The sequence below is a fragment of the Schistocerca piceifrons genome, chromosome 1 (genome assembly GCF_021461385.2).
Source record: "Schistocerca piceifrons isolate TAMUIC-IGC-003096 chromosome 1, iqSchPice1.1, whole genome shotgun sequence".
In the NCBI taxonomy this organism is placed as follows: Eukaryota; Metazoa; Arthropoda; class Insecta; order Orthoptera; family Acrididae; genus Schistocerca; species Schistocerca piceifrons.
In genome coordinates, this window is record NC_060138.1 from 357,095,588 (window position 1) to 357,110,541 (window position 14,954).

Here is a 14,954-nt window from a genome sequence, read left to right on the forward strand (position 1 = left end):
ACTTGCATCGAGTCTCTTTCCGATCCCAACACGGATAGACAGACAGTTACTAATTAATTAGTGCACATTGCACTGCTCATTAATAATCCTCTCTGGTCTCGCTATCTATCATAGTTGTGACAGATGGTATCCCTATCTAGCGGTCAGAGAGCGCGTCTTTTATTCGACTTAAAAATGACCGCCACAAGTTTCATCTAAATTTACAGGTTTTGAACACGTTCAACTATTTACATAAATGATTTGTCTGTACATGAAGGATCCAAAATTTGTCTACTCTTGTAAACAAAAATTGATTGATGAGGTCACTACATTTTTTGGTCTGTGTTATACAGTTTTCGTTTGGAAGTCTAGTTACTGAGAAAAGTTTTGTACAGAGTAATAAAATGACATTCTTGTTTTTTAATGAAGGCTGCAGCACTGTTCTATGGTGGCATGTGACTGAAGTGGGCGTCCAAGGTTGTCACGCGGCGACAGGTCAGTGACTCTGTTGACAACTGAGGTGAAGATACAAAATCAGGAGCCACCACATCGAGGGACAGACAGATGATGAACGCTCCTCAGGTTGGACGGAGTGATGTGCTTCAACCAGTTCATCAAGGAATTCATTAAACGCTCAAATGGGCAGTATCAGTGTTACATTAAGGCATGATATGCTTTGCTACCCTGTCATAAAATTGGTGGAGTACAATTATTTCATACACAAGTTTTAATTTACATGTATGTACACTTGTACAACCTGAATCTGTGGGGACTTGTGTCTTTTACCAGTTATAAGTTGATAACCATGTTTGCTGACTTACATGCATAACATATTTACACACTTAAATGTCCTCGTCAACTCATACCACAGACTGTACTTATTAGAACCAGGGCCAGCCTTAGCTATCCAGGTGCCCCGGGCGAGTCGTCCAGTTGGCGCCCTTTATTGTATAAATAGCGAACCTGGCAGTGTTTTGCAACACGGTATTTGACTGTTTTCTAGAAATCGTCTTAAGTGGTTAATGGCGTCATCTTATGATCATAACATGGTTTTTTCCATCATAAATTTGAGTATTTTATTTTTTTAAATGGAAATGAAATCCAAATAATCTGAAAGCCCGCTAAGACGCTCAATGTGAGTCTTGTGTAGCCTGTGACGTCAGTCCAGCATGCTGCTGTCGCTGCCATAACAGTCAGTATAGCAGTGATATATTGTTTGGGCATTCACGTTTTGAGAAATTGTCTAAAAATATTGCGTAGTACTGCACTGTACATCTACAACAACTCCAGAAAATTGTTTTTGCGTGTTCCAAACAAAGAAAAGATGCGTAAAATGTGGTTGAAACAGGCTCGTATATCCCAAATATTTCTTTTCTTTTCTGAAGCACCCCTATACTAAAGCGAACAAAACAAAACAAAAATTATTCAAATTGATCAAGCCATTTCTTTGTTTTGGTGAGACTAACACACAACAATTGATTTTTATACATAGGAGGTAATATGTATAACGAAAAAACACTAATTTTGAATTGGTTACCATATTTTTATTGAATTTAATATAACTGTAAGCCATAAACCTATATTTTCTGTCAGTCATCTGAACACAAAACATATTACGCCTAATGAAAAACAATTATAAACGACTAAAATTTTACTTTTCTCGCTTTTCTGTCGGCAAAGTCTCTGATCAGATTAGCAAAGTCCAGGTTTTCTGCAACTTCATTTTCAATGGACAGTGAGGCCAAACTGGTTAGTCTTGTTTGAGACATTGTAGACCGCAAGTACGTTTTTATCAACTTCAGTTTGGAAAAACTGCGTTCGCCGCTTGCGACAGTCACTGGTATTGTTAGCAAAATACGTAACGTTATCCAGATGTTGGGATATAACTCTTGAAGATTATGCTTTTTTATGAAGTTTAAGGCTTCAATAGGCGTTGCCTGGCTGTCTTCGAGATAGTGTTGCAGGCCTAAAATTTCGTCGCACAGCAAATTTCCATCAATATCTGACTTCATGTTGACAGTTAACTTTTCTTGTAATTTAGAACAGCATTGTATTAGTTCTTCTTTATTTTGATTTTTTTTTAATGTCAAACAAGAAACTCCACGTTGCAGAAAATTCTTGCATCTTTTTCAAATCTTTCTTTCATGGATATGTGCACAGTGTCCAACAGTGCATTGAAAAACTCTACTCTAAACTTCTTTTTTGGGTCAGTTATTTGATCATCAACAGCCTCTTCACCCGGCCTGCGTTTAATACGTCTTAATCGCATTTGTGGTTTAAATAATGGCTGCGTATCAAGATCCGAAGCCAGTTCAGTTGCTGTTACAATAGCTTGTTCGAAACCTGTTTGTCTATATGTTTCCAAATAAGAGCAACGTTTGTCAAGGATTCCCATAAACTCGACAAAGTTGATTGTGGGTGACTGACTTGCTTTACTCACAACATTAATTTGAAACAGAACATCATACCATGTCACGAGAGAAACAATGAAGCTGAAGTCTTTTAATTGTCCTCCTAGTGTTGTCGCTTCGTGTGACACTGCAGCATCGCTTTGTTCAGTAGCATCGACCAAGGAAACCAAAGCGTCATGCATTTCGCATAATTGATAACGAACCACTTTGACGCTATCAATTCGAGCTTCCCAGCGTGTGTCACTTACATTTTTCAGGGTGTGTATCTTCAAATGGTCGGTCAAAATTTTCCATCTATTTACCGATCCAGCAAATAGATTAAACATTTTTTGTAACATTTCGAACAGTGTCACGGATTTTACTGATGATTTTGCAGCATCACACAATACCAAATTATAACTATGGGATCCACATGGCACAAAAAAAGCTAGTGGATTTAACTTCTTAATTCTGTTCTGGACGCCTTTATTTTTCCCCTTCATGTTCGCGCCGTTATCGTAGCCCTGTCCTCTGCAGTCATTAATGTTAAGGTCAAGATCACTCAATGTTTTTAAAATGATTTCTGTGAGGCCTTCACTGGTTGTATCATCTATTTGCAGAAATGAGATGAAATGTTCTTTTACACTTACGCCATCCTCTGTTATGTTGGCGCATCTTAAAGTTATCGAAAGTTGTTCTTTGTGGCTTATATCTGGAGTACAGTCAGCTATAATTGCATAATACTTTGAACCCTTTATGCGGGATACGACTGTAGACATAACGTGTGATGCCATGAGTTCTATTAATTCATTTTGTATATTTTTGCCGCAATAATGGTCAGCCAAATCACCATTCAATGCCAGTCTGACGTGATCTTCCATGATTGGATCAAACTGTAAAGGATGAGCCAGACAATAAGGGATTTTACTTTATTATATGAGCCTCCAACCGGTAACTTCATTTCTCCATTACGGCCAAGCCACGGCCGGCAGTGTTAGCTGCCTGTAAACTCTTTCGTCCCACGGTCTAGTAACAGGAAGTCAGCCCACGCTAGTCAGCCACGTGAGCCGGACGCCGCCGCGCTGCCCGCTGCCTGAGTTCGAGGGGCCTGCGCTGCGCTGCGCGACCGGCCGGGCCGCCGTCATCCGCCGCCGTCATCCGCCACGCCGCCGCCGCCCGCCGCTGTCACCGACGCGCCAGGGGCTGCCGCCATCGCCGACCGGCCGAGCCAGCGCCGTCCGCCGCCAACACATCTGCCGCCGCCCGAGGGTCCGGACACCGCCGCCGCCGCCGGCTGCCGCCCGCCGACCACCGACCACCGCCGCCGCAGTCACTGCACCACGCCGTCGCCGCCACCAATGCGTCGCACCGCCGCCATCACCATGTAAGTCGCCGCGATGCTTACAACTATAGCTTCGACGATCTTCCGCCGCTGGATTGAGAATCTTTGTGCCCGTTCTTTTTTTGTAACAATCATTACTTTTTTCTGGTCACTAGCGTCCCATAATATTGTGAACATGCCGATGGGAACACGAGCGACGGAACGGGATACCCCCGTAGAGGCACCTGCCTCGCAAGACCCACTGGGGGCCATAAATGCACAAATGCGCCAGTTATTCGCACAAAATCAGGAGCTACTTGAGCAAAACCGCGTCTTGAAACAGACGCTGGAAGCTAGTGCGCGATCTTCCATACCTGTGGCTAGCTCCACCCCTGTAACAAATGCTCAAACAGTCGCAAATTAAACCAAACAAAAAAGAAATTGTACAGGATGGCGGGTATGGGCAGGCGGTGGGCGTTATGGAATAATAGAGTAATTTTTAGAGAAAGGCCATTTATTGGCTAAAGCATGATGAAAAGGGGCTACAAAGGCCTAGGGAGGTGAGGGTGAGCCAGAGCTTACAATTTGGCGAACATTGTTCGCGAAGCTACCGAAAGTGGTTGTCTGCCAAAACTAAGTCCACAGTGCCGCAGCACCGGGAGAAGCGGGAGATGTTCGATGCTACAGGGCGCGCATCCGACTCGCGGGAGAGCAAGAATACAAGAGAGGGGGCCCGGCGACGGGCGGCCGGGTATATTCGACGCACCACGCGGCTTACTCCACCCTGATTGGTCAGGACCGAGCAAACCGTGCGGGCGGCATGGAACTTTCCAGAGCGTTGCCTGCTAAGCGACGCCTGGGACGGCGTTACCTCGTCAGCACACGAGAGAGGCGCGTGAACAAGGTGCCCTTTCTCGGTGCTGACTTCCTGTTACTAGACCGTGGGACGAAAGAGTTTACAGGCAGCTAACACTGCCGGCCGTGGCTTGGCCATAATGGAGAAATGAAGTTACCGGTTGGAGGCTCATATAATAAAGTAAAATCCCTTATTGTCTGGCTCATCCTTTACAAAACTTTGCCAATAACTGTACAAGACCTAAGAATTTTCCATTATTTGGGGTAAATAATTTATCTGATAACCCTCTGAATGCCATATTATTTTCAGCCAAATACAAAGTAATGTGCATCAATCTTTGAAGCACATTGCTCCATCGTAAACTTTCTTTAGAAATTAGCTTTTGTTCTTCCTTGTCAATAGTTAATCCAGCTTTAAACTTGATTTCAGCTTCAGTCCATTGAGTAAATGCTTTTTTGTGGTTAGGACTATTTTCATGCAGTTTCAGAGCTTCACTTAAATGTTTCCAATTTCTGAAACCCACAGTGGTAGTCAAATTAGTAGTTGACTTTAAATCAAACAGTCGACAACAAAAGCAAAAGACACTGTCGTTTGATACAGAATAAACTAGCCACCGTCGTCTGATAGTTTCTTCGTTTGATAGTTTTCTTGTCTAATGAGTTGAAGAGAAATGACGCCCATTTTCATCTTTTGGAAAGTTATTTAGACATACTTGTGAGGGTCCACATATTATAATGCGATCTATATCTCTAGCATTACGTACTTTTGGCCACGTACCTACATCCGAAACATTGTATTCTTTTATTGCAAGAACGTTGATACTTTCATCGACCACAGATGTCATGTGTTGATTTTGACTTGGAGAAATATCAGAGGATTCATGCAAAGATGTACTGCGCTGGTCAATTTGATCACCTTCAATAGGTGATTGTATATTTTTTGTGTATAATTGTTCACAGTCTGAAGAAATATTTGCTGATACATGGACTTTTGATTCAATATCTGAAGTATTTGCCTTAGAATTTCCTTTAAGGTACTTATAAATATTCATGTGCTTTTTAGTTTCTTCAAGAACTTTTTCTTTTTCAGCTTTTCTTTTCCGATTTTCTGAACCAGAAAGCTTTTTTTTAATCATTTCCTTCTCTTCTGGCATGATTTAATAATTTGACAAATTATTGCTTGGACACTGCTCTATTTCGCGACCACAATATTCGATCTATAACAAATAAAGAAATTCACCTATCAGTAGACGTAACTAGAAAAAAACCTGAACTGAAAGATAAAAATGTTTTTCGCACCTACCAGAAAATTAAAATGTTGACACAGTCACGACACTCGTTTCACTCACAATTATTCAGCCACGAAAACATGACCGCTGCCTCCGACTCTTACTGACAATTACTGACATGCGGGTGCAAATCGTAGCGCTGCCAACATATGCAGTCTAACAAACATTGTGTGGCGCTGTATTATTTCAGTAAGTTAGGGGAGAATTCTCTATGAATGCAGTGCACGCATTGCATGATCTATTAATTAATGTACATGAGTCATTAAGTCACAAATATTCGATATAAATACATTCGTATTAATTAAATCATAATGTAATGTATATTTCACAGTCTGTATTTTGTTTTATTTGGAGCGACCGGTAGTTTCTGTTGTAAACAAGAGATGGTGCGGCTGCATGGGCTCTTCCTTGTTGCAGTTCTTGAAACAAATAAGAGAGGCGCTTTGGCAGAACCCGTGCTATCCCGCGTCAAACATGGATGGTTGCAGACAATACGAAGATTGCATTCAGCATGATTTCTCTTCTGCTACCCCGAATTCATCGCGCATTCGTGAGATTAGCGACGTATGTTGAATGAGACTGAATATATTTTAGTTTCGCGAAATGGGTGATTGTAAATTGTAATTTTTTTTTACATGTGTTTCGTACGTGGCGCCCCCTTGGCCCCGGCGCCCTGGGCGACCGCCCGAGTCGCCCCACCCTAAAGCCGGCGCTGATTAGAACCAATTGTCTAAATAGAATTGCTTGATGTTTGACGTCTGTCAGTTGCTGCTACAGTGTTGCCACATCGGCTGCTGGCTACCTCTCGGTTATAGGTGACACATAAACATGGAAGGTCACTTCACAAATACTGTTAATGTGTAACACGGAAATGGCAGCCGCAAGGTACACTGGAAATCTGAGATGCTCGGTCGACAGTTGATTTTAAGTAACCAATGACTAAAATGCGGCAGACGACGCGCCTTGTAGCTCTGAATTTAAACTCATCTCCTAAGCTAACCAAAATCTCGTGATGTGCAACGTATTCGAGTAAACAGAGGTCAGGAATTTGCAACAGAACTAAAATCAGGGTCGCTTTGTCCATGGCGATTCAAGGTGATCTCCACGAGCAATCTCAAGACAGAAAAAATTCAGCTTCCGTACTAAAAGCAAATTGTAATTTTTCGCTATTATTTGTTACCTGAAACCTAACACTGGCTACATAAGATGAAACGTTAAAATCTGATGAGGAGTCGCCGTTGGCACTTGGTTGTAGATTACAGGCGACACAGGCAGATTTCGAATGAAAAAAGAATGATAGGAACAAAAATAAAAACAAACAAAAAATGCAATACAGTGATCAAAATGACCTGACAGAATACTGGAAATAAAAAATTACATTTAAACCAATTACTGAATAAAAATAATAATCAAGCTCTTTTGATTGGATTTAGAAAGACAAAAAATCGCAACAATTGTCAAGATTCAAACCTATGACATTATGCACATCAGTTTTACGCGCTAACTATTACGCTATACAATAACACTGAGGTAATAAGTTGTAACTGCAGTGATCAGTCGCAACCATGAATTGCAGCCTTCAAAAATTTGGCTTTACGCAATGTTGTGGAGGAGTATCCAGTAGTGTTTGGTTCGTGCTGTATATGAAACGTGGGGATTTCATTAGCATCATTTTGTGTGTGCGTGTGTGTGTGTGTGTGTGTGTGTGTGTGTGTGTGTGTGTGTGTGTATGTGTGTGTATTGTTTTTGGCATGTTTATCATGTGTGATGAAATACGAAATAAAAGTTCAAGATCCATGACTCAGGATTCAAACATATCAAGAAAGAAAGCCAGACGAGGAATTGGATGTGAACTGACCAAGTGTTACAGCAGATAGGCAAACACAAATGGCTCGGCCTTACATTGAGCGTTTGATTGAAGGAAACCAACTCCAACACTTGAAATGTCAACTATCAAATAATTTTAACTCGACTATAGTAATCATTTGAATGTTTATCACTGGCAACTAGCAAATATCACTGTAGTGTAACGGCATGTGATGAACATTCAATGCATTTACCCTCAACTTAAGAGTGCCAGACATCCAGGCTGACCAGGTTAAATAGAGTACAAGTACTCTTTTCCATCTTCTTCTCTGTATGCTCTACATTTTCCCTTTATTTACACATGCTGTACTCTTTTTGAACTTCGCAGTTTCGCATAAGCTAAACTGCTTTGAGTTAAAAGTTGGTAGCACTGATGTGGTTTACGACATATTGCGGTGCAGTGTGCAGGAAAAAGTTGTCTATGTTAGAATGGTGATGGCTTTATTGAGCAGACGCCAACTTGCAACGAAGCCCCCACCACTGTCTAGCCGACGGCGCACGTATCTGCAGAATTACTAGTGCACATTGTTGTACATGCGCAAGTGAACGTAGGGTCTTTGTTGAATTAGTTTGCATTTGCTATCTCACTATGGATGGGGTATGATCAACTAGTGAACAGCTGAACAAGAACAGAGGACAAACTGAAACGGCACATTGGAAATATAAATTTCAAGATCGTGTGGAGAGTGACCATTCTGGCATAAAGCGAATTAAGGGGAGCCAGAACGATGAAAATGACAAAATTAATATTTTTTGTTGTTTTTTTTATTATAAAATTATTTGGAGTTTTCTGAAAAAATCTAGTTTTACCCTTCTAAGTGAATTCTAAGTGCGTTTTTTATTGCTGCAAAGTTGACACGCCGCGTAAAAGGTTGTAGCAACTTGGTGTGTCACCTCTGATGGCGCCACTCGCTGGCTGCAAGCAAAGTATCTTTGGCGAATTAGACAATGTTCTGTTTTCCAACGTTGTATGGCTTTATCTCTGTGACAAGCGACTGTTCATATCGGTAAACATAAACGCTATACCGTGTGTGTTGACTTGTGGAGTTTGCTTTGGGTTGTTTAGCTGTTCAATTTTGTGTATTTGACGAATTTTGCTTGTACGTATTTGGTTTGTGGATATCAATATGCCCCGTTTCAGCAATCGAGTGTTTGAGAAAAGGCACAATGAGTGGAAGAAGAAATCTTTTGTTATTTCGAAGGGAGATGGTGCTCAGACTGCTCCACCGACTACTCCAAATGAATGTGATAGAACTACTTCCAGCAAGAAACTTTGTGACAGCAAAGAAAAATTATGAACTATGAAAGTGACAGTAATTATGTGAATGAAATAATTAACATTTCCTTGCTCTCTAATACTTTGAAACATAGTGTATTATGCCAAGTTTGCAAAGAAAGAGGACTGGAATTGAAAATAACTTCACATATTGGTTTGGCATGTAAAATGTTATTGAAGTGTGACAAATGTGCTGCAGAAGTTTCGTTTTCCATTTCTAACAGTATTCCTCGTTGTGGTAATAGTGAAAAGCAGGTGTATGATATAAATGTTAGGCTAGTGTATGGCTTGCGTTGCACTGGAAAGGGCAGTGTTGCAGGGACAATGTTATGTGGAATTATCAACTTGCCAAAACCACCAACCAAGTTTGAATTTTATAATCAATTGGTGGGATATTCTGCTGAAGATATTGCTCAAGCAACAATGAAGAAAGCAGTTGAAGAAGCTGTGACAGATAATGGGAATTGTAGAAATTTAACTGTTGCTTTAAATGGATCATGGCAATGTAGAGGTCATAAATCTCTAAATGGAGTTGTTACGGCTACCGGTGGAGACAGTTGCAAAGTAATTGATGTTGCTATTCTCTCAAAACATTGTAGATGTAAGGGCAATACCAAGGATGAACATAGTGAAAGTTGTGAAGCAAATTTTCATGGCGTGCGTGGAGCGATGGAAGTAGAGGGAGTGAAAGCAGTTTTTTCCAGTTCACAGGAGTGGTTTAATGTATGATACACTAACTATCTAGGAGATGATGATTCTAAGGGATATAAAGCTGTAGAGGAACTCGCCTGCACGAACTAAAGCAGACATTAGAATCCCAGAAGCTTAGTGATGGTAAGACTCTTGGAGGAAGAGGAAGATTGACAAATGAAGCAATTGCTGGATTGCAGAGGTATTATGGGTGTGCAATTAGGCAAAATACAAGAAGCATTGAGCATATGAGGAGAGCAGTATGGGCATTATTTTTTCATACTACATCGACAAATGAGCACCCTCAACATGCACAGTGCCCCACAGGTGATGACTCACGGTGTAAGTACCAATCAGGAAAGGAATATGCTCATAAAACCAGTTTACCAAATGCTGTAATTGATGTAATTAAGCCAATATTCAGAGATTTATCACAGCCAAGTTTATTGGAAAAGTGTTTACATGGGAAAACACAAAATCCAAATGAAAGTGTAAATAATTTAATTTGGATTAGGACCCCAAAAAAATGTTTGTACAGATAAAAACTTTGCATTTCCACAGTGTGCCTAATTGATGAAGAAAGACTAAGAGGTGCAGGAAGAAGAGACAAAAGCCTACAACATGCAGCCAAAGGGAAGAAAAGACCAGTGAAAAGGAAATTAAAACTGGAAAGAGGATGCTGATAATCCATCATGTGGGGCAGGAATGTATTAAAAAACTTTGAAAGCTATTTCCCATAACTTAAAAATTTTCATCATTGAGGAAAATTTTCTCAAAAACTACTAACAGTACAAATGAAATTTATACACAATATTGCTTACTTCTTTTCGTTCATTTTTATAACAAATTGTAAAAAAATACTGTATATTCAAGAGTTATAGAAGAAAAAGTGCAAAATTTTAGAGAAAAAATAAGTATCTGTTTAAAACAATTGTAAAACAAAAACCAATAAATATTTCTTAACATGACATTATAAGAAACTTCCTGGCAGATTAAAACTGTGTACCCGACCGAGACTCAAACTCGGGACCTTTGCCTTTCGCGGGCAAGTGCTCTACCATCTGAGCTACCGAAGCACGACTCACGCCCGGTACTCACAGCTTTACTTCTGCCAGTACCTCGTCTCCTACCTTCCAAACTTTACAGAAGCTCTCCTGCGAACCTTGCAGAACTAGCACTCCTGAAAGAAAGGATATTGCGAAGACATGGCTTAGCCACAGCCTGGATGACATTATAACTTTGTAGAGAAATATTCACTGAACATATAGTCCAAATTTCAGATCAATATGTTTAATGGTTTTAGAAAAAATGTTCCTTCTATTTTCTAAAATTAACATGGAGGAGATGGATTGTTCCGGCTCCCCTTAAAGACGACTGCAAGGCAAAATGTGTCACCTGCAATGTAATTTTGTAAATTCAAAACAAATGTGAGTATGATATTGAACAGCATTTAAATATGCTCTGCACAACTTAAAAGTAAAAATAAAACTCGACTTACAAAACTAGATTAGAAATGTTCTTTGGAGCAAAGCAACTGTGTTCAGAGGAACTGAAACTGCATCACAGGGAACTCGTTTGGTCATATCATAATGTTGCACATAATCAATCGTTTAGAAGTATGGGCTGTACAAGCACTCTTCTCAAAAAGTCATGTGATCAGCGAATTTCTGTTGCAAGAACTAAATCAGAAGCTATTGTTACGAATGTTCTATATAACTAGTTTGAAGAAAGATTAAAAGAAGAGATTACGGTAAGTCAACAAATTTCGTCATAGTGGCAAGTGATGCATCAAATAGGAAAGACAAGAAGATGCTTCCTGTTCTGATTAGATTCTCCAAATTTTCCAGCGTTGCTGACAACATAAATATAAATGTAAAAGTGAGGCTTCTGCGAGTTTGCATTCTTTCAAACAAGACTGCTGAGACTGGTGTAGAACATGTTCAAATTGTGTTAAGGTGTTAAATGCTGGAAGAAAGAATTATTGGTTATGTTGCAGATAACGTGCCTGCCAATTTTGGCTCTCTACCAAATACAGGTCAATGTAACAATGTACACTCTTTACTGGAAGAGATATTTAAGAAGAAGATACTGACAGTAAGGTATGCTGCACATATTATTCATAATGCACTGGAATCTGCAATGGCAAAGACGATGCCTGATGACACAAACAATATCTGTTACAAGATACATCATCACTTTGACATTGACACAGAATGGATCAATAAGCTGAAAGAATTCTCTGACATCATTGGAATCCAGTATCGACAAGTGCTGCAGCATGGGAAGACTCGGCGAGCCTCTCTGTCTTTCCAGTGGTGGAGCGTTCGTATAATTGTTTGAACCACTGAAGAGCTATTTTTTAAGTAATACAGACTCCCCAACAACTTTAAAAAAGTTTTTTGGACAGCAAGATAGTGAACTATGGTTTATGTTTATTCAGGCACACCTTAATTTGTTCAGTAATTTTCTTACAAGAATTTGTAGGGGAGATGTTACTGCAATTGAAGTGGAAGCAGAATATGACAATCTACTTCAGAAGTTAGAAGATAGGCAAGCGAATACATTTATTCCACTTACATTAATGACATTGCAGAACGTATTAGCAGATAATGGTGTGCTAAGCAAAATTCAGTTTCAGGAAACTGTCAGGAGATTTTACTATGAGTGTATCCTGTACTTAAAAAATTGGTTTAAACGATTTATTAAAGATGTGCTTGAGCTAAGGAAGTTACTCTCAAATTCTGTTATAAGATATGAAGAATTTAAATCATGCTTTGAACTATATGAAAATATTACTCAATACCATGGTGACGAAAACATTATTTTGATGTGTACTGCGCCATAAAGCGACTAACAGAAGAATACTTGTAGTCCTAGAGAACCAATAACGTGTGTCTTCAGAAAAAATGGGAGATTTACCTACAATGCTGTATGAAGGCTGCTTGTGATTTAAATGAAGAATTTAAAGGTTCATGGAGTTCATTTTTACTGTTCCAGGAACCAATGCAGTCTGTGAATGAGCGTTCAGTGTTATCTCAAACTACTGGTCATCTGAAAAAAGTAGGCTTTCAGCAGAGACAATGGAAAGTGTGATGAAAATAAAAACTAACTCTGACTATGACTGCCAGCAGTTTTGGGATGCCAAAAGAAAAGAGACCTTGCTTCTCGAAGAAGTGGGAACCTCAGAAAAATATATTATGGAGGGACTAAGCTGCAGCGTACAACAACCTTAATTTGTAATCTGCGAAGGCAATGTGAAATGTATGTATTTTAAATGAATAAACAAATATTGCATCTTTGGACAGTTCAATTGATATGTACTCTTTTCCAGTTGGAAATATATGGTCACCATGTGAATATGCACTGACAATAGTCTTTGCAGTGACATTATTGACACCCACCACTGAGCAGGGCGTCTGTTTGAAACCCCAGTTTGCACCGGTATCAGGCGTTTTTGTGAGTGCGAGTGTTCATTGGCAACTTCTGGACATACAGAAGACGAGAAGTGTCTCTGCAATCATCACTCTATTTCATGTCTCTTCCAGACGATTGGAGGTGAGTACACAGGCACTGTGCGTTTTCAAATGTTTGTCAGATGTCTGCTTGTGTGTATCATGTAGCACTTCCCCTCACATCAGTGTCCCCGATATAATTTTATCAGTTAAAATTTGATTGAAAGAACACAATGTTCACACACACGAGTCCGACAATGACCCTGTGAAGGAACTTATTCAAAGTCTCTTTAATTATTGGCTCTGCATTTTCTTAATAGTGCCTTGGTCAAGAGATATTTACAATAGTTATCTGCACTGAACGCAACAAAGTATTCCTTTTTCTTTCTTTACAATATTTTTGTTTAATTTTTATGGCTGTAGTCCCCACATGGAATTCAGTGGCGTGATACAAGAAAGCAGTAGAAATATGAACTTCAGTGCTTGGGATACCATTGGTTTATTCTCACACAGGGTGAATAGTCGGATGCCTAAGCATGAATCGGATAAGACAAACAAACCAAAATAATACATCTACTGTCATCACAAACAAGAATTCAGTATTATGGTGAAACACCCATTGAACAATTAATAGCATGTATTACTACACTGAGGTGGCAAAAGTCATGGGATGCCTTCTAACATAGTATCAGACCACCTTTTGCCTGACAACGTGTAGCATCTCGATGTGGCATGGACTCACAAGTCGTTGGAAGTCCCCTCCAGAAAAGCTGAGCCACGTTGCCTCTTTAGCCGTCCGTAACTACGAAAATAATGCTGGTGCAGGACTTCATGCTCGAACTGACCCCTGGATTATGTCCCATAAACGTTCAAAGGGATTCGTACCGGGCGATCTCGGTGGACAAACTATTCACTCGAGTTTTTCGAATGTTCTTCAAACCAATTGCGAACATTTGTGACCTGCTGACATGTCGCATTGCTGTCCATAGTTCCATCGATGTTTGGGAACATGAAGTCCGTGAATGGCCTCCAAGTAACCGAATATCCGGAGGACTCAGTCCATTCCATGTAAATACATCTCACACCATTAGGGAATCACCACCAGCTTTCACAGAGCCTTGTCATGGCTTCGCGCAGTCTGTGCCACATTCGAATCTTATTATCAGCTCTTACCAATTGAAATCGGGACACACCTGATCAGGCCACAGTTTTACAGTTGTCTAGCGTTCAACCCATACGGTCACGAGACCAGGAGAGGTACTACAGGCAATATCGTGCTGTTAGCAAAGACACTCGTGTCAGTCGTCTGCTGCCATAGCCCATTAAAGCCAAAGTTCGCTGCACTGTCCCAACAGATACGTACGTCGTGCGTCCCACATTGATTTCTGCGGTTTTTTCACGCAGTGTTGCTTGTCTGTTAGAACAGCCAACTCTACGCAAAATCCACTGCTCTGGACCGTCAAGTGGAGGCCATCGGTCACTGTGTTGTGAGTTGTGAGAGGTAATGACTAAAATGTGGTATTCTTGGCACACTTTTGACACTGTGGATCGCGGAGTATTGAATTCCCTAACGATTTCTGAAATGGAAGTCCCATGCGTCAAGGTCCAACTACAATACTACATTCAAATTCTGTTAATTCCAGTTATGCGCCCATAATGACGTGAGAAACCTCCTACAACGCACTGCCCTTTTATGCCTTGTGTACGTGGCTACCGCCATCTGCATATATGCATATCGCTAACCTGTAACTGTTTGTCATCTCAATGTACCATCAACCCGAATACCTACTGTGAAAAAATTAATAAAAATCAACTGCTTATTTTGCTCAAGGACAA

General features: G+C 40.3%; 2 protein-coding genes across 2 annotated transcripts; both read right to left on the reverse strand.

The window, feature by feature from the left end:
* Positions 1 to 1,622: 1,622 nt before the first annotated feature.
* On the reverse strand, positions 1,623 to 4,844 carry LOC124786782. Its single transcript, XM_047254289.1, is given in 6 exon segments — positions 1,623 to 2,060; positions 2,062 to 2,106; positions 2,108 to 2,692; positions 3,197 to 3,262; position 4,474; positions 4,765 to 4,844. Coding segments are annotated over 6 exon segments (1,215 nt in total).
* Positions 4,845 to 5,198: 354 nt separating this feature from the next.
* Positions 5,199 to 5,699, reverse strand: LOC124721316 (zinc finger MYM-type protein 5-like). Its single transcript, XM_047246265.1, has one exon. The coding sequence runs from the start codon at positions 5,697 to 5,699 to the stop codon at positions 5,199 to 5,201; it is 501 nt and encodes a 166-aa protein (XP_047102221.1).
* Between the last annotated feature and the right edge of the window lie 9,255 nt (positions 5,700 to 14,954).